The sequence below is a fragment of the Pantherophis guttatus genome, chromosome 2 (assembly GCF_059756535.1).
Source record: "Pantherophis guttatus breed Tessera chromosome 2, ASM5975653v1, whole genome shotgun sequence".
Classification (NCBI taxonomy): domain Eukaryota; kingdom Metazoa; phylum Chordata; class Lepidosauria; order Squamata; family Colubridae; genus Pantherophis; species Pantherophis guttatus.
The window spans coordinates 43441444-43460000 of record NC_142064.1 but is presented as its reverse complement, the minus strand read 5'-3'; the positions used below and the strand labels follow the sequence as shown (position 1 = coordinate 43460000).

General features: G+C 33.5%; 1 protein-coding gene across 7 annotated transcripts in view; it reads left to right on the top strand.

Annotated features, from left to right (window-relative positions):
• The window catches only part of ARB2A (ARB2 cotranscriptional regulator A), a 231421-nt gene that overhangs the window by 71082 nt on the left and 141782 nt on the right, over window positions 1-18557 (top strand). For all 7 annotated transcript variants that reach the window (XM_087885890.1, XM_087885891.1, XM_060690615.2 and 4 more), the window contains exon 7: window positions 6370-6588. In XM_087885890.1, coding sequence (XP_087742016.1) covers window positions 6370-6588 — 219 coding nt within the window. The remainder of the gene's footprint in view (window positions 1-6369; window positions 6589-18557) is intronic.

The following is an 18557-nucleotide window of genomic DNA, read 5'->3' as shown; positions in this document are numbered from 1 at the left end:
TATTTCAACATTGTTCTGACTATTTTGGATGCTGGGAATAGTATCAGAACACATTCTTAAGGTCAAAACTGAGCTTTTTGAGCTTGAAGTGTTCAGAATTCAAGACATTTCAAACATAATATTGCTTACGTTGTTCCAAAGTTGAAGGCTGAAGCTTAAGGCTGAATGAAAAACACTGGTTTTATGCTGGCCAAAGATCAAAGTAAAGATTTTGTATTGTAATGAGCTTGTCAAGGCCATTTCAGGAGCAATGGTAGAAGAGATAATCAAAGTGAGGAACTTCATATTTATTGCAAGAAATATTATAAACCAATCTTTATAATAAATAAATGTATATTAATACTTAATAGACAATAATGTTTTCCTTGAACATCTGCTGTATTTGAGCTGTTGCTCAAAATGAGGTACTCAACATATTCTATAATGTGTAAATATGTAGCAATCTTGACATTAAGGAAAACCACATCTTATTTATTAATCAATGCATTTTTATTTTAAAATACACCATGTTTTATGTTTTTAAAACATTGTACCTCTAAATCTTCATATTTTGTAAAGCTGTACTAACTCAGCATTTTTATATCTAATTCTAAAAATGTAATAGCAATGAGTTAAGTTGCGTCATTTTATTTTGGATCCAAGTGATATCACAGTCCCATAAAATTAAACTTCTTAATTATTACAGTAACATGCTGTATGCTATGAGATTATTCCTATTCAAACTGACAGCATGCATCTTTTCATTAGTTTTACTTTGCCCATGTTGTAGAAATTAAGATTAGAGTTAGCTGAAATTTATTTATAAGACTTTAAAAAGATTCAGAGTTCTCAGATCTTGTCTTTTGTATATAATATGATAATTCATAATAAAGCATTGTTTTAATATGAATTTTATAATTGTGTAAATGCTGTGGCAGTATCTTATCTAAGTTTTATTGTGTTTGAGAAAGTTTCACGTAATATATATATATATATATATATATATATATATATATATATATATATATAATTTATAGCAATTTAAATATATACGTGTTTATGATAAAATAAAAAGGAAAATAAAACCAAAACCCAGATAACACTGAGACATTTAATATATTTAAGTAATTATCAGGCACTGAAACTTTTTTTGTTTAGTTTTAAATTTTCAACAGCCATTAAAAGTTAGTAACACAGCAGGTGATTGTATGGGTAAGTGCAAATGTTCTGAAATAAATAGCAGTTGGTGACCTGGAATGTCAGGGCTCTAGACAAGGGTGTGTGTTTGTCAATATATCCTACATGTTTTACAGAGTCCTTGGGGAATACGGGAAGATACAATTTCACCTTTTCTGTGCCAAAACATTTTAATTATATCTTCTTCCAAGTACTGCGGTTCAGTAACCAAGGAGCTGACATTGATGCATGTGTTGATAAAGCTGCAAACATTCAAAATGAGATTAGCAAAGATTTTGAGGAAAGGGTGACAGCTAATTTTGCACACTATTCTGCATCTAATTCAGGTCAGTGTAATGATAGAATATTTTATAACTCTTGTGTCATCCAGAAGGACTTTTATGATGCTTTGTGTTAATGAACATTTGTGGTTTTGAAGAGTATAATTTCAATACTATTTTTTATACAAATACAAAGATTTTATTATGATCCTATAGGCTATACCCAGAAAGTGGAGGTGGGGAAAATTGATTATGTTCAACATAATTTCTTTATCTGATTTGCTTGTAACTGTTGGATATTTGTATGAAATAGTCAAAACATGTAGTGATGCTGTTTATTTCCATTAAAACATCTAAATTATATGACATTTAAAAAATGAAAATATAGTTTCTTTATGTTACACAGAACATTTCTGAGCAGATTCCAGTGTGTTTTGGTTCTATTCTGTGCTTTATCTGAAGGCAGCTGACACTCTTCTTTCACTTTTCTTTTTGTTTGTCAAGTTTTCTTTCTTTTTTATCCACTCACTTCTCCATCTGCTTTCACTTTTGTTTGCTTGGGTCGTCTCTCATCCCAACTTGATAATGAGGAATGTGGTGTGACCCTGACCTCTATCAGCCCATGAATGACCTTCTGACTCCCCTGTGTAACCTTTGACCTTTTCTTTGACAGCTTGATTAATTACCCTGTGTTATGATTTATGAGTAAGTGCTATGTAAAAATAATAGACAACAGGTGGTCCCCTAAAAACTTTTTGTGGCATGTTTTCTTTTCTTGCCTAACTTGATGAGCTATTTTAAGTTGGAAACTTTGTGGAGCAATATGAAGTTTGGCAGTAATATAGCATTTTATACACTTGGACACAGCAGTGGAATGCAGGAGTCTAAGAGATGTGGTGTAACTGGGATGAAAATATTACAAAGTGTTAGCAGGGTGCAGTTGCCAAAATGCACATTGGGTGAAAATACAAAAAGAAGTCAACTGACATTTTAGGCATTTCAGTCTCAGGTCACGTCTTGAGAAAATTGCTCAAATAATGGAGGGGGCATTTTTCAAGCTGAGCTGCATCTCCAACAGCTATGTTTACTTTTACGCTTCACTAGTGACTTCTGATTGGTTGTCATGACCTCATCCTACTGTTGCATCTAGGTTGTTGCAACAATGACACATAGGTACTCTTCTCATGAAAAAGATCAGAAATAAACAGATCATACATCTTTAAAAACAATGAATAGTCATTCCTATGACCATTTTAAACATGCATAGATCTAGGTTACTGATCTAAATTCCTAGGATTCCTTTCCCTGAAGAAATAACTTGATTCTGCTTCAAGTATTTAAATAGTTTTTCTTTTTGTTTTTTAAATCAGATTGATAAAGCTCAAGAAAATTATGTGTTACACATTTTTACTTATAAGCCAGAAAGATAGACACATAGGTCAACATATTCCACTCTAGGCTCTGACCTCTCTGATCATATACAGCGGCCTCTCCTAGTGGATTAATATGCTATGCTGAACGCTTATAGCTCATTATTCATTTCAGCAGACACAAGAGCCTTCTTGTGTCCCAGAATATATCTCAAATATTTTTGCTGTTGCTGTCTATATTTTATTCTATATGGGTTTTGTATCTGTACACAGAAGTGGAAGGATCCTGTAGAAGATGTTATTAGGATTTTTTTTCTTATTGATACCATATTTTACTACCAAGCATACTCATGAATTTCCTGTGATCTATGATTCAAAAAGTCTTGGTATTATAAGTATTTTTCAACATTTCTCTAAGCTTGCTTGTAATTTAATCAATATGAATAAATAAGCAGATGTACAAGATTGGAAATCAAGTCCATCCTTTAAATGGAATAACTGAAATAACTGACAAGAATTTTAACTTGTTAGCAAAATCCAGTAGTTTTTGGAATCATACAGTTATAATTTTATAGTATATAGTATAATCTTACTGGACTGATTTTTGGAATGGTTGAATGATATAAAATTGGTTATCCAATTGATGATCAGTTAGGACTCAAAATTTATTAAATGCTAACTTTAATAGAGACTACTTATAAACTGTCTCATTTAATTTTTCCTAACTAGTTTGTGCAGATGAAACTTGTTGAATAATGTATTGTACACATAGTTGAATGCTTATTCTACACTTCTCTGAAAACATTTAACTAAAAAAAATGAGTAATGTATTATATTGTAGATGTATTTCATTTCAGATATATTTTTCACATTTAGTACTTCAATTATATCATTTATTTTGAAGGGAAATTATTAATTAGTTGATACAGAGTTAAATAGGCATGCACATCTGAGAAAGTGAATGTTATAAATCAAATCAGTTGTATGGTTTAATTTTGTAAAATGTATGTTATAGATTTTAAGGATTATTTTTAACAAAGTATAGATGTGTGGATGTGATTATAGATTGTGACTGCTTACATCTTTGTTTAAATTGGTCTCTACATTTTGTATGTATTGATCATGTGCCAAAATTAGTTGCCTGTCATTTTGACATTAACATTTAGCTCATTTTAAAAGTCTCATTAGTAAAGAATGCAGGTTAAAATTTAAATACATTCTGATGAATTTTAAAAACATCTTAATCTTTTTAAGGTGAAAGGGAAACAAAAGGTCATATTGTCAACTGCAAAATTAATTTATGATAATGCTAGGTTGGTCTCACTTTAGCAACATTGATAGAGGTTAAATTCTATTCCAGTTATATATATTATATTGTATTTCTACCTCCTTTCATCTGTTCAGGTATTGTCTATTATTCATTATCCTCTTTTTTGTGCCTATTTTTCCTCATATTATTTAGGGGAAGTGACTGAAGACAAATGAAGGAAAGAATATGTCATAATGTCAACTTTCTCCTAAGCAAAACAAGGATCATAATGCACTTTTTAAAAATACCCATAAAACATCTTATATAGATTCCTGAAATATTACTATTTTAGTTATATCTTTACTTTAATAAATACAGTATGTTTAAAAAAGTTTTTAAATCATGCCAAAGGATGGTTTGTGCTATTTAAACTTAATTGGTAAAAATCCTTTAATTTATTTATGTAGCTGAGATTTTTAAATGGATTCATTTTTCATCTGTTGATGTGTCTGTGAAAAATTGACAATATGTCCTCATAAAATTGGACAAATGAGTCATGTAATTTTCAGTTACATAATCAATAACTTAGACAAATTTTACTTCTTTGATGATTTATGTGTGTCTGTGGTTTTTTTGAGAGTAGCCAAAAATGAACATGGTTTCAGTTTCACTAATACCTGTAAAATAATAACAAATACATGAATTTTACATCTTGCATTGTATAGAACATAACATGAATCAATATAAGACCTATCTTCAAAGAAGAAAAGAAAATTCAAGTCACAAACAGGACCAGCAAACTAAGACTGAATGGACAATGTACAAGTTTTTTTTTAGGGTTGGGGTAGCAATTATTTAAAACAGTAAGAAAAATAGTCTCTTCAGGATGTTTTGTTATTACGGTAATAATCATAAAGGCAGGAATCTGTTTTTCAATGTATTTATTATATATATATTTTAAAAGTTCCAATACTGATTTTAATATAAATTTCAATTGAGTTTATTTATATGGAAACTAGTATAATATTAATTTAATACATTAATCTTTTGTAAAAGCATACAGTGTAGTATATGGGGTTTGTGCTGAAGAGAAAACTGGAGGAAAAAATGACAGGAGGAAAAAATGACAGGAGATCACTTACTCATGGTACAGAATCTAGAAGGCGGCAATTTTCTCTTTGACCTATGGTGACCTTTTTACCATGTTCCCTTATACCATAGACAGTGAACTGAATGCCTCTAATTCACCCTGCTTAACAGAGTGCAACAGTGTTCTTTAACTTAGTTTTGGTGGGAGGAGAAGGTATAGTAGAAATTTGAGAAGGGCGTGAAAACTTGTACAGGCACAAGGAAGAGTAAGAACTTTCTTCAAATGTGATTTTAATAGCTAGTCGAGTGTGTCCAACTGTAGAAAAGCACCAAGTGACAATCTGTCTACCTGACAGTTATCACAATGCATTACAAGGTTTTTGAATAGCTACACAGATTAGAATAAAGCAACACCAAATAAAGTATCTTTTGTTATTGTCAAAGATTTACTTAGCATTGGTCATCTACATAGGTGAATTTCTTTTATTCAAGTGAAGATTTTATTTTAAGTAGATAAACATTTATTTTATTTTAGTATGGTTTCCCCCCCCCCCCGAAAAGTTATAAAGAAATTTTGAAATAATGTTGACAGCTGGATTTGGTTTATGTGGATTTGACTTGTCTTACTTTCTTTAATGAAGATTATTTTCTTTGATATAAACAAAATGTCTCAAATTTTAGACCTTATCCCTTTATGTTTCTTATTGATTTATAATTTATATTATCTGAGAAGAATCTAATATTTTTCCTTTGTCTGAAGTCTTTATGTGCATTTTTAACTCCAATAAAAGTGCTTATGTCTGAACATAGCATTGAGTTCAAAACAATATAAAATAATCACAATTTAAATGGATTCATTGTTATTGCTGCTATCAGTTTTTAATTGAACAAATGTTTAATGGTTTAATCTCTGAAGTTTGCTAAATCCTTTTGCAATCAATAGTATTTAAGTAACCTACATGTAACACTTTTTTATTAATTAAGCATCAAGTTGGTAATTTTGGAATCCAGTGTGGAGGAAGCTGTTTCACAATTTCTTGATGAACTGCGTAAATCACTGAAAATGTAAAGAGCTTGGCAAACAAATAAACAAAAGTGGTCATTGTAAATTTGGACACAAAGATTAAAAAAATGCAACTCCTACTTCCTTTATCAGTGCTATGAAAATCACTTCAATCAGTACATTTGAACCAATAAATCCTTTCCCCCCTTTCATCTGGAACAGGAAGGCTATGGAGTAATAGTACTGAATCCGAATGAGAACTATATTGAGGTTGAAAAGATAAAAGCTCAACAACAGCCGTCTCCAGATAGCTCAGATGAACCTGCAGAAAAAAAAGAGAGAAAAGATAAAATTCCAAAAGATACAAAGAAGCGACGAGACTTCTATGAGAAGTACCGAAATCCACAAAAAGAAAAAGAAACGACGCAAGTCTATATTAGAGTAAGTTGATCTTCTTTGTTTTGTTTTGATATTGAAGTACAGAAAACAGTTTTGTTTTTACTTATTTGCACTTTTAATTATGTTTTAAAATGTTACTAAAACAAAGAAATTATTTCTTTTAATAATTTATCTCTAAAAATGAAAATATATATATAAATGTATTTAATTTCAAAGAGAAGCTTGAAGTATCATTCCAAAAATACTGATGTGAAATATAGTGTATGCAATGGTTTTTTTAAGTAGACATGTTTATTTAAAAATCTTTTAAAACATAGCTTTGTTTACAAGTTCACAAAATATTATGGGAATAAGTTTTGGAGGGAATAGATTAACATAAATCTCTATATTTTAATTTATTTGTCTGGTAAACTAATAACACAGTGGACAAAATGCTGATTTTCATCTTATATGATTATATCATTGACTTGTAATATATTGTTTCCATTAGGCATGTCTGAAGAAAGATAAAGATAGTTACTAATAGCTTAATAAATGTTTAAGTCAGAATCGTTTAAGAACAAAGCAGTGAAGAAATTCTGTCCTTTGGCCTTGCCTTTTCTTAATCAATGAACCTTTGCAGTTTGTAATACTAGCTGCATAGGATTGTTGTATCAATGCCACCCAAGGATTTTTAATTCTTCAGAGGTGCAAATAATATTATTCGTGCTTTGACAATTCTGCTTTATATACAAATGATACATTATATGTTCAGAATTCTTTACCATTGGGTAGTTGTTGAACAATGTCAATTGAGAGGGAGGGGATAATCTTTAAAGTTTTGACGTGTGTTAATTATTACACAGGATGAAGTAATGTATTGAGCTAATATAGCCTAGTGGTTAATTTTACAATGCATATTTTTTTAAATGAAGACAATATTTCTAGGAATGAATGAATGAGGATTGGAGAAAAAGCCCAAGAATGCAATATTTGCATTTAAAAATAATTGGAAATGTTTTTCTTTCTTCTCTTTTTGACAAATACATTATATAATAAATTATTCACTAGTCAATTCTACTCTTAGAGAAGCTTTCTTTTTTGAAGGGACCATTGGGGGCTTTGTAAATTTGCCGGAAGCAATTTTCTATAGTATTAGGCCCTGCCGAGAATAGGTGATATATTTAGTATATATTAAACAATTGCTAATTTCTGCCAATTCCTACTAGATAAATATCAGCCTAAGAGTTGGGCCTGTCCCACAAACCTACTGGCATAATAGTTAGAAAAAAAGAAAAGAAAAATAATGTATGTTAGTCAGTATATGTTTATATGACAAGGCAGTTCAAAGATTAGTCTCGTGAGAAAAAGCTGCTTTCTAACTGTACACACTTAGCAGCTTTCATGTTCATTATTCAGAATTCCATATTAATAAAATGCCATAATCATATTTACAACCATTACACTACAGTATACTAAAGTATACTGTAAAGTCTAGCAAGACTTTTTCTGTGAAAAGAGTATAAATAACAGATAACATATACCTTCTAAAGCTTTAAGAGCAAAGCTTGAATGATCAAAGTACTTATTGTTTCAAACTGTAATCGTTTTTAAACTATGACATAATGTACTTTGCCAGTGCACTGTATACTACAACTTGTTGAAGAGATTTGGTCCTTGCAATAAACTTCATCTGACACAACATGGTAGAAAAGATTCCTTATATATTCTGTGCTAAGATATTTTTGTTTGAAATATCTGCCAATTGCGTTTAGTAGTCAAAGAAAAAGTTATGTTTCATAAAATTCTACATTAGTGAAGCAAATACCTACTTCAGATATTTTCTATATAAGAAAAATATTTTACATGTGATGTTTTAACTTAGACATTATACATGTAATATATTCATATTCATTCCTGTTCTTATGATACATTGCTTTATTCACACCACAAGAGGTTGCTGCTGCACATTTTGGAGAACATCTCTCCCATTCACATAGAACCCAATTTAGTAAACACTTAATGTTTTTATTCGTTGCTGAACATGAGGGAATGTGAAGATTTTGCTTAGATCAAAATGTTGTGCTCATTCATTATCTCTCTCTCTCTTTTTAAAGAAATTACTTCTGTGGCAAATAGCAGATTTCTAAGCCTCCTCTCTCTCAAAAAATACTTTTAAAAAAGTGAACCAGCATTAAAACGTATAGCTCAAGAATTAGCCAACATGGTTTTTTGTATTGTATTCATGGTTTAAATATAACGTTTTATTGTCAAAATACTACATAACATGCATTTTCTTATTCTTCCTACTACTGTATTTCTTATGCTCTCAAGATCTGCTTTGGAGGTTCTTTAGAAACTGCAGTGTCCACTGAGTATATTGGAATTTATAGGAAGAATTTCATCAAATTATTAAACCGTTGAATGTTGCTGTTTAATTTTTCTTTTGAATTCTATTACAGGTTTTATTTAGAAATAGACTGTATTGTTCATTTACAAATGTAAAATTATTTTAGGCACAAACTTTCATAGAACTTTAGAAAGGCATAACCAACTCATGACTTCAAGGCCACATGCAAGCCTGGACAGCTAGTAATGTGACCCCACAAGATTATAAACTTTTTAACAACATTGTGTATATTTATATACATTATCTATATTATATATTTTATATGCAGCCCAAGACGATTCTTTACTCCATGCAACCCAGGCAAGCCAAAAGGTTGGATATGCCTAATATAAGACTTGGAAGAGGACTTAATGTTGTTTAGTTTAATCTTATGCTCAGTGAAGAATCCATTAAATCATTCCCAATAAACAGCCATCTAGCTTGCATGTAGATATTTCCAACAAGTAAAAACCCATCACTCTTCCACTGCTTATTAGTTCTTACTCTCAGGAAATTCTTCTATTATTTCAAACCATTTGATCCTTGTTCTATTGCACTTTTACAGAATATAGATCTATCCCTTGAAGCCTTTTCATTATCTGTAGATTGCTCTCATATCTATTCTTAACTAGTTCTTTTGCAAGCTGTCCAGATCCATTAATCATTCCTCCTAAGCTTGGTTTTAAATACCTTATTCTGGTATTAATCCTCTGAACATTGTTCTCTACAATATTCTCTACAAGGTTGACTCAGCCTTCCATCCTTCCGAGGTGGATGAAATGGGGACACACATTGTTGGGAGCAATATGCTGACTCTGTAAACCGCTTAGAGGGGGCTATAAAGTGGTATATAAGTCTAAGTGCTATTGCTATTACTACTTTCCTGTCAAAGTGTTATACCTGGAATCCACCACATATTCATAAATCCAAAATCCACCACATTATCATAAGTCTTAACCAGCACAGGATAATTATTTTCCATGATTTAGATTGATTCATGTTAGTGTTTAGGCAGCTGAAGACATATTAGACATTTTAGTTGCTGTCTTACAGCCTATAACTTCAGCTTGGTCCACTAGTATTCTTCTGATGTGCATTGCCATTAAACCAGTTCTCAACATCTCTGCACCAATATATTCGACCTGTGATTGTTAGTATCACTTGTTGGAAATTGCCCAACTTACAAACCATTTGAACTATGTATATATGTCTGGGTTGTTAGCCAATTTCTGTAGTTTAATGTCTTCTGTGGATTTGGTATCTTCCTCTCCAGTATCTATAAAAATATTGAATAACGCTTATTGAAAAATATTGAATAACACATGCTTGGTATGGTTGTTCAAACAATAGCATCACCATACAGCCCACATCTATGCATTTTTTCCACAACAGTATTAGAATAGAGTGGGGTGGGGTGGGGTGGGGTGGGGTGGGGCGGGGCGGGGCGGGGCGGGGTAGAGTAGAGTAGAGTAGAGTAGAATAACAGAGTTGGAAGGGACCTTGGAGGCCTCTAGTCCCTGTTCAGGCAGAAACCCTATATCATTTCAGACAAATGGTTGTCCAATCTTTTCTTAAAAACATGTGAGTAGCCTGCCAAATTCTTTATTGAGATCAATGTGTATTATATTCATAGCATTACTTTAGTCTACCAAATCAGTCAATTCTGTCATGAAAAGAAATTAAGCTAATTTGGCATAATGTGTTTTTGACAAACCAAAGCTAATTCCTAGAATGATAGCATTCTTTTCAAAATTGTTGTAGACTCATCTTAAATTTGACATTAAAACAAACACATTGATAGAGAATAGGATTGTGCAACACATTCAGAGAAGACAGTTCTTAAAGCATGTTAGCACACACACAAAAATTCTTCAAAGCATTAAATGAGCTGTATTCTTGGAAAGCTGCTTAAAATGAGCTTTGAACATGTAGTAAATATGGAAGAAACAAAAATTAAATTAAGTTAAGGAAACTGGTAAAAAGTTAGTGTAGAAATTAATTTGAGAGACGAGTTTTTCATGACAGACAGGTGATAATCAACTTCAGGGGGAAAATAAAATGTGAGAAAGATGAGATAAAGAAGTGCCAAAATTAAACTGTAGTGGGTATTAGTAAAGTATTGGAACTTCATGATAAAAATATATATCTACTGCATAAGCGGTTTATTTCTAGAGTTTGTAAAGAATTGCATCTAGTCACACTGTTGTGTGTTGGAGAGCCTTAAACTGACTACAAGCCTAGAGCCTAGCCAACCCATGCCATACCAATCATCTAGAAAATTTTGCTGAGAACTTGCCAAAAAGTTTGGCAGTTATTCTCCTTCATTTTCTACTTGCTGGCTATATGCTTGATCAGGAATTAAATATTTGTAGTTTTAAAGTGAATAAAATAAATGTCCTTTATCTTTACTATACATTTACTATATTGGTAAATGAACTACTAGTTAATGTAAAAGCAAATCGTAAATGAAATACTGGTTAATGTAAAAGCATTGGTGGGGCAGTCAAGAGAAATCGCTTTGTAAACTAAAGGTTACAACAACAAAAACCTGTAAAATGAAATGGTTGCATCTCAGAAGTTCATAATACTTCTTAAATTGTTGGGTAAATTTAGGTTTTGCTCAGGGCAGCAACATAATATTTTGTTCCATATCTATAGAGAGGAGCCTTCGTTTATCACATTCACACAATATATCGATGTAACTATTTCATTTAATTAGCCTGATATATACTGTTTATTTATTGACAAATGAAGGTAGAGCTATAGCCAACTGGGCCTTTGTTCTGCTTTGACTGTTGCCTATTACGGGTCTTTGAGGATCAGGAATAATTCATGTCCTTTCCAACTCACAGATAGACTTTGAAGACAATTCCATAAAAACCATAAAAAGATAAGAGCCTACATAACTTGGTATCAAAATTATGATCATGGAATAAAACTATTGACATTTCTTCACTGGCAGTTTAACACAAATTAATATGAATTCAGTAACTTTGTAAATGATGACATATCTATTTATTTTAATAAAATTTATCACAACAAATTGAAGAACAAAGTTTAATTAGTTAATCTTCAGGGTTCTCTTTTTAAAAGAATCCTCTTGGTTTCTATGACATTAATATATGTAAAATAAAAATACCAACTATCCAGAAATTGCGTAGTTATTCACTTATAATAATAATCTGTTTTTATTTTAGAATGCTTTACTACCCTGCATCTCTCACATTTTGTAATTACTTTATGAAGACAATATGGGTTTTAATCCTGTGAGAGCACTTAAACCAAAGATGGCTTATCATATTGGAAATAAATAGAAACCTGCCACTCAGAGTTTCCTATTTCTCTGTTCTCTGTCAAGCTTAGAAATTTGTGGCTTCATTTTTGACTAACTTGCAGATATTTACATCTTTATACTTGCTTAGAGGCCTTTTCTTGGCTCTAAATTACATTGCTTTTTAAGTGTACAAAGAATAATACTCCATCAAACCATGAAATCTCTTAGGAAAACTTTTAATCCTCTTTTTCCTCTTTTCATTTAAATTGATCACTTAAATAGTTGTTCACAGTGACTGCATTACTTTAGTTGACCCTCATCATATAGCTTTTTTACATAAGCGATAATGAAATTTGTTTTCATTTAAAACAATCTAGTTGAGATTCATCTTGTTATATTTCCCCCAGGATTACTGAAAGAACACAAGTTATAGCAGTTAAATTTAGATCTGTGGAGGCAGACATCTATCAATGGATACGGATCCATTGGCTATTGCAAAATAATCTTCTTCTACCCGATAATACCTAAATGTACAGAAGTACAATTCCTACAATCCCCAACCTAAAATTATTTGCAAAAGCCATGTTTCACTGTAAGTTGCCGTTCAGGACACCAGGTTCTTAAAGAATGAAAAAATTCTGATATTATTCACCAACAGAAATCCTGAATAAATAAGCCTATTTATTTACAGTTTTGTGTTAATAAATAATTCTGTTACCTACACATTTATTTAATGTTTTCTGTATATTTTATATGTATGTCTTTGGGATTTAAATACTGTAACAAATGGCCTAGATTTCTTCAGATTTAAAAAATAGGCTCTTTTAAAAATGCTGCACTGTTTTTTGACTTTATTATGCATTTGTGCCTACAAGGGAGTTTCCCTGTTTAGTTTTACTGAAATTCATTTCAGAACTGTGGAAATATATAATCCATTACACTTCCCCAATAGATGGCACTGGTGGAATAAAATTACTCCATAACTCAATTAAGGTTCTAGCTTAAACACATTCAGAATACGTAGTAAAATATATTTTTTCATGTGCAAAATATTTTTAATATTTTTTGTTTTAATATTATTTTTCATGTTTTAAATATTGAAAGTAAACTAATCAAAAAGTGTGGTCTATATTTAGAATGTGTGTGTAGTGATATAATATACAACCATTGGAATAGTGATAATTTAATAACAGGAAATGGAGAATTTGCTTTATTGGAGGAGCATGTTTGAGCTATAATATATCATTACTAGTTCAATTTAGAATGGCAAAAATGCCCCCTACTTAGCAGGATCTTATACTGAAGTTTAACAAACTACTGTACCAATTAAATAAAAGATATAAAACTACCCCAAGTTTTAAGATTTGTATTAAATGACAACTGTTAAGTTGATATATATCTACGTGTTTCACAATTTTTTTAAATTTACAGTGGTCTTTGTAAGGGAGTGTCTATCATCTCTACTACTAACTCTTGAGGTTAATAAATACAGAGAATTGTACATCTCTGCTTGATCTTTGTTTTCCAGAATAACAGAGTTGGAAGGGACATTGGAGGTCTTTTAGTCTAACCCGCTGCTCAGACAAAAACCCTATACCATTTCAAACAAATAGTTGTCTGATCTCGTCTTAAAAACCTCCGGTGTTGGAGTACCCACAACTTCTGGATTCAAGTTGTTCCACTGATTAATTGTTCTAACTTCAGGAAATTCCTCCTTAGTTCTAGGTTGGATGTCTTCTTGAATAGTTTCCATCCATTGTTTCTTATCCTGCCTTCAGATGCTTTGAATAATAGATTGACCCATTTTTCTTTGTGGCAGGCCCTTAGGTATTGGAACGCTGCTATCATGTCACCCCTAGTCTTTTTTTTTTCCATTAAACTAGACATGCCCAATTCCTGCAACGTTCTTTAGGCACAAAATTGCTTATATTTGCCTTTACGTTTTTCTTACATTTTTCCTCAATTTTTATCTTCTTTGAGGATGGGGGCTTGAGTTTATTTATAACAGGGGTGTCAAACTCAAAGCCTGTGGGCCAAATTCAGCTCATGGTATGGCCCACGGAGCTGCCCTGGAGACACACCCCTGGTGCCTCAGCCCTGGCCCAGGACAGCCAGGCACTAATCTATAACTTGATAGCGGCCAGAATGCGATGAGCCTTAGATCCGTGGGGCAGTCCTGGAACTGGCAAGGAACTGCCCAACCACTTCAGCCCCACCCCTTGGCCATTTGCCGCCTCCTGTGTGCATGCCAAGCTGGCTCCAGGACTGCCTTGTGGATCCAAGGCTCACCATTTTCCAGGCCAAATGGCCGCCTTCAAATTATAGATCAGTGCTGCGACAACCGCTAGCACCTCCATGGCTTGCTCGCCAGCCGGCCTTGCAGCCCGTGCAGCTTTCCTTTCACTGGAACTGCCCCCACCCCATCCTGCGTAGGATAGCCACAGCTGTGGTAAGCATGGCCACCAGCAGCACTGCCAACCTCTCCCCCTCCCCTCATCCTTTCCTGAGTGCAGATGAAGGAACAAGATGGGAATGAGAAGGAGGAAGGCAGGGAAGGAAAAAGGAATGAGTGGGCCATGCCCACCCGGCCCCCGGAGGTCAACCACAACCCTGATATGGCCCTCAAAGAAATCGAGCTTGACACCCTTGATTTATAACCTGGCTATCTTATCAAATTAACAAATTATCAAATTAACAAATTTGATTGCTAGTTTGATTTTCAACCAATTGTTACTCAATGGTAGGACTTCATTTCTCATTGTTTGGGATGTATTCCAGAATATTTTCATGACAAATTTTACTGCATTTAGCTGGAATTTGAGAAACATACAATAGGTTTTGAAGTTATATAGAAACAGTTTACCAAAAGCAAAACAGATATTTATGAAGCGTCTCATGGTGCCCAAGAAGGAAAGTTGACATGACAATCCTGATAGTCATGAACTTTGGTGTTTTTGTTTTTGGGGGGTGGGGGGGTTTGGCAACTTGTTAAGCAAAGTGGTTGCTAAATGAAAACATTACTGTACTTATGATTTTACTTCAGCTTATAAAGTCCATAGTCTTATAACTTACTAGTCCTGTGATGGCGAATTTATGGCACGTGTGCCACAGGTAGCTTGCAGAGCCATATCGGTGGGCACACGAGCCAGCTGATTTTTGGGCCTTCTGGGCCCACCGGAAGTCAGCAAATGGGCCATGGGGGTGATGGGGAAGGCCGTTTTCGCCCTCCCCAGTGTCCTAGAAAGCCTCTGGAGCCTGGGGAGGGCAGAAAAATGGGCCTACCAGGCTCACTGTGCCATCACATGCCAAAAGCGGGGGAGCAGGGGGGAGTTGTGCACGCATTTGTGCCAGGGGCGGGCACATAGAATTATGGGTGTGGGCACACATGTGCGCGATCCCCCATGCGACCCGCACTTTTGGCACGTGATGGCAAAAAGGTTAGCCTCACTGTACTAGTCTGTATGTATATTGCATGATATTTGATAGAAAGCCAATTTGTTTATGAAAAATATATCTGTACACCGAAGAGCCTGCAGCTGTGCTGTTAAAGAACAATGTGGGACATGACAGGAATTGATTGAGATTGTAGATATATTTCACAACTGTAAATTCTTGTAGATTATTAGAAAGTTGAACTCAGATAATTTTGAACACTGTCACAATGTAAGTGTCATTTAAGTAGCAATACAGTTTGCAAATCCCCCCGAAAAATTACAAAATAAAATAATAAAATAAAATACTAATCAACAGAATTACTTGATTAGTTGACTAATATATTAAAATTGTTTTTAATGACGAACTATATGATGCCATTAAGCATACGAAAGCTGTCTTTTTCCTTATGTTCACATTGAGCACTTTGGACCGGATACCAGGAAATAGGTTCTTATGTGTTCAACCAAGAGGTATAAAAATAAGGCTTGTAGACAGTTGTGTTTTGTAACATTATTGAAATTGACTCTCTCTTATGCCACTCATACACACTGTTTCTAGACACAGCCTAGGGAGAAATGTGACTGATATTATATTCAGAAAAATTTATTATAACAGGAAAGTGTGCTGGTGCAGCCCCTCTTTAACCTTAATATGAATGACCACCATCAAAACACAACAGTTTCATCTATGCTGACAAAGGAATTTATCCAGAATAACAAGTTATTACCAGTAGCATAAGAAAACTTGACCACCTATTCTGCTGTCAAATAATTTATAGCAAATGCAAATAAGAATGAGGTCAACCTTTTCCACTTGTGCAGTCAAGATGCAAACCAGTAACTGAATATTAACTGGAAGGGAATACGATTATAGAATGAAAATCTGGCACATTTAAAAAGATCCTGTATTATATACTTTCTTAGATCTACATTTAGAGAAATTGAGAAACACCTATGCTCACAACACAGCGAATTCTCAAAGTTTGCAAATTTGCATAAGATTGTTTATTAAGCTACCATTAGTAGTTTTGCCTTTGAAACGTCTTGTGCATAATATGCATACAGGTAGTTCTCAACTGACGACCATAGTGAAGTCTGCCTTTTATAGTCATAAATCATAACAGTCATAAAGTGGGTCACCCACATGACCAACCTGAATTTACAACCTCTTTTTTTGCAGTGGTCATCAAATGAATGCTACCATCATAAAGTGAACCCTTTGTTCACTATGGGCCATTTTTTCCAAAAAACAGAAGTAAATGTCAGTTTTCAGCAAAAATGTTGTAAAACACAATCACATGACTGCAGAACATTGCAAACAGACATAAATGTGGGCTGGTTGTCAAGTAGCCAACATGTTATTTGACCATAGGGGGTGGCCATCAGAACTTTGGAACTGGGTTGTAAGTACCTGTGGGGGTTCTGTCATAATTTCAAGCAATCACTAAGCAATCAATCATAAGTCTAGGATTACCTGTATCTAGTTTGAGAATTCTATTCATATAAGAAAAACTGAGCAGTATTGAACAACAGCTATTTCAGAAAATTGCCCAATTAGAATGAGAGAAATGACAATTGAAAAATGCTAGAAATTCTCCATAGAAATTTTTCTTTTGGCAATTAAAAGACTAAATCAACTTCTAAATCAAAAGAGGAACTATGTCATACATGACAGAGGAATATTTCAGAGAATAATATGGGCAGTAGGATGAAAAATGTTTTAGATGGAACAAAATGGCAACCATCAACAGTTTTGTTAAGGGTCCTATTATCCTGTAGTGTCCAAATGATCCCACCATAATTGCCATGTAGTAATAGGTTTGAGCCTATAGGTTGAAATGTTAGAGATCTCAAATTTCCTGATCTATAAATTGTCTGGATCTACACTATCTTCACTATCACCATCTATGCTATCTTCATCTCCTGTCTAGGTATTTTGGCTTGCTGCCACTCATGTCTTTCATGGGCATATCTTTACCTTTTCTCCCTAACTTTAGGAACTGAGAGAGATAAAGCCTATTCGAACTGTGCATGCTATTGGACAAATACAAAGGAAAAAAGAATAAAATTGAAATAAATTCTATAATACCATCTTCAGTACTTGAAGCATTGAGGTATAAGATCAGAGAAATCAATCCATCTCTCTCTTTGAAAGGCAATGGGAATAAGATTAGGCCCAGGATATTTGGCGGACCACCTGCAGCCAGCAACAACATCCCATCGCCCGGTTCGCTCCCATAGGGAGGGTTTGCTCAGGGTGCCGTCGGCGAGACAATGTCGGCTGGCGGCCCCCAGGGGTAGACCCTTCTCTGTAGATGCGCCCACCCTCTGGAATCAACTTCCCTTGGAGCTTCGGCTGGCCCTGACCTTCACACCTTTCGCCGCAAATTAAAAACTTGGCTATTCGAGTTCCCCGGCCTGGACTGATGGGGTTTTTTTACGGGTTTTAACTGTATTTGTTTAATTAGGCATTTTAACTTGCATTGGATTGTCGTTTTATTGTTGTGAGCCGCCCTGAGTCCGTTGGAGATAGGACGGCATATAAGCCTAATAAAATAAATAAATAAATAAATAAATTTATAAAATCAGATCTAATTTTTTGAAAAGTAGAAGAGAAAGTTAAAGTAGCCACCTAAAGCATTCACCGGCAAAGGTATAAAATTTAGAACTGCTAAATTTACAAACAACAGTTTAAAGGAATCTTCCTGAAAAACCTATAGAGCACAAGATAAACATTCTAAACAGATTCAAGATGAAAAATGTGCTGCTAATATAGGAGTCATTCTGATGTAGAAGAGCCAAATTCCATAAAAGTGTGCACAGTATATTGAATATGAATAGAGAATGTACTGGTAAGTATCAGAAACCAGTTAAATAGTAACTAGCAGAATTGGAAAAGAAATTGTACCTAATATACTCTGTAGCTTCCCTCTGT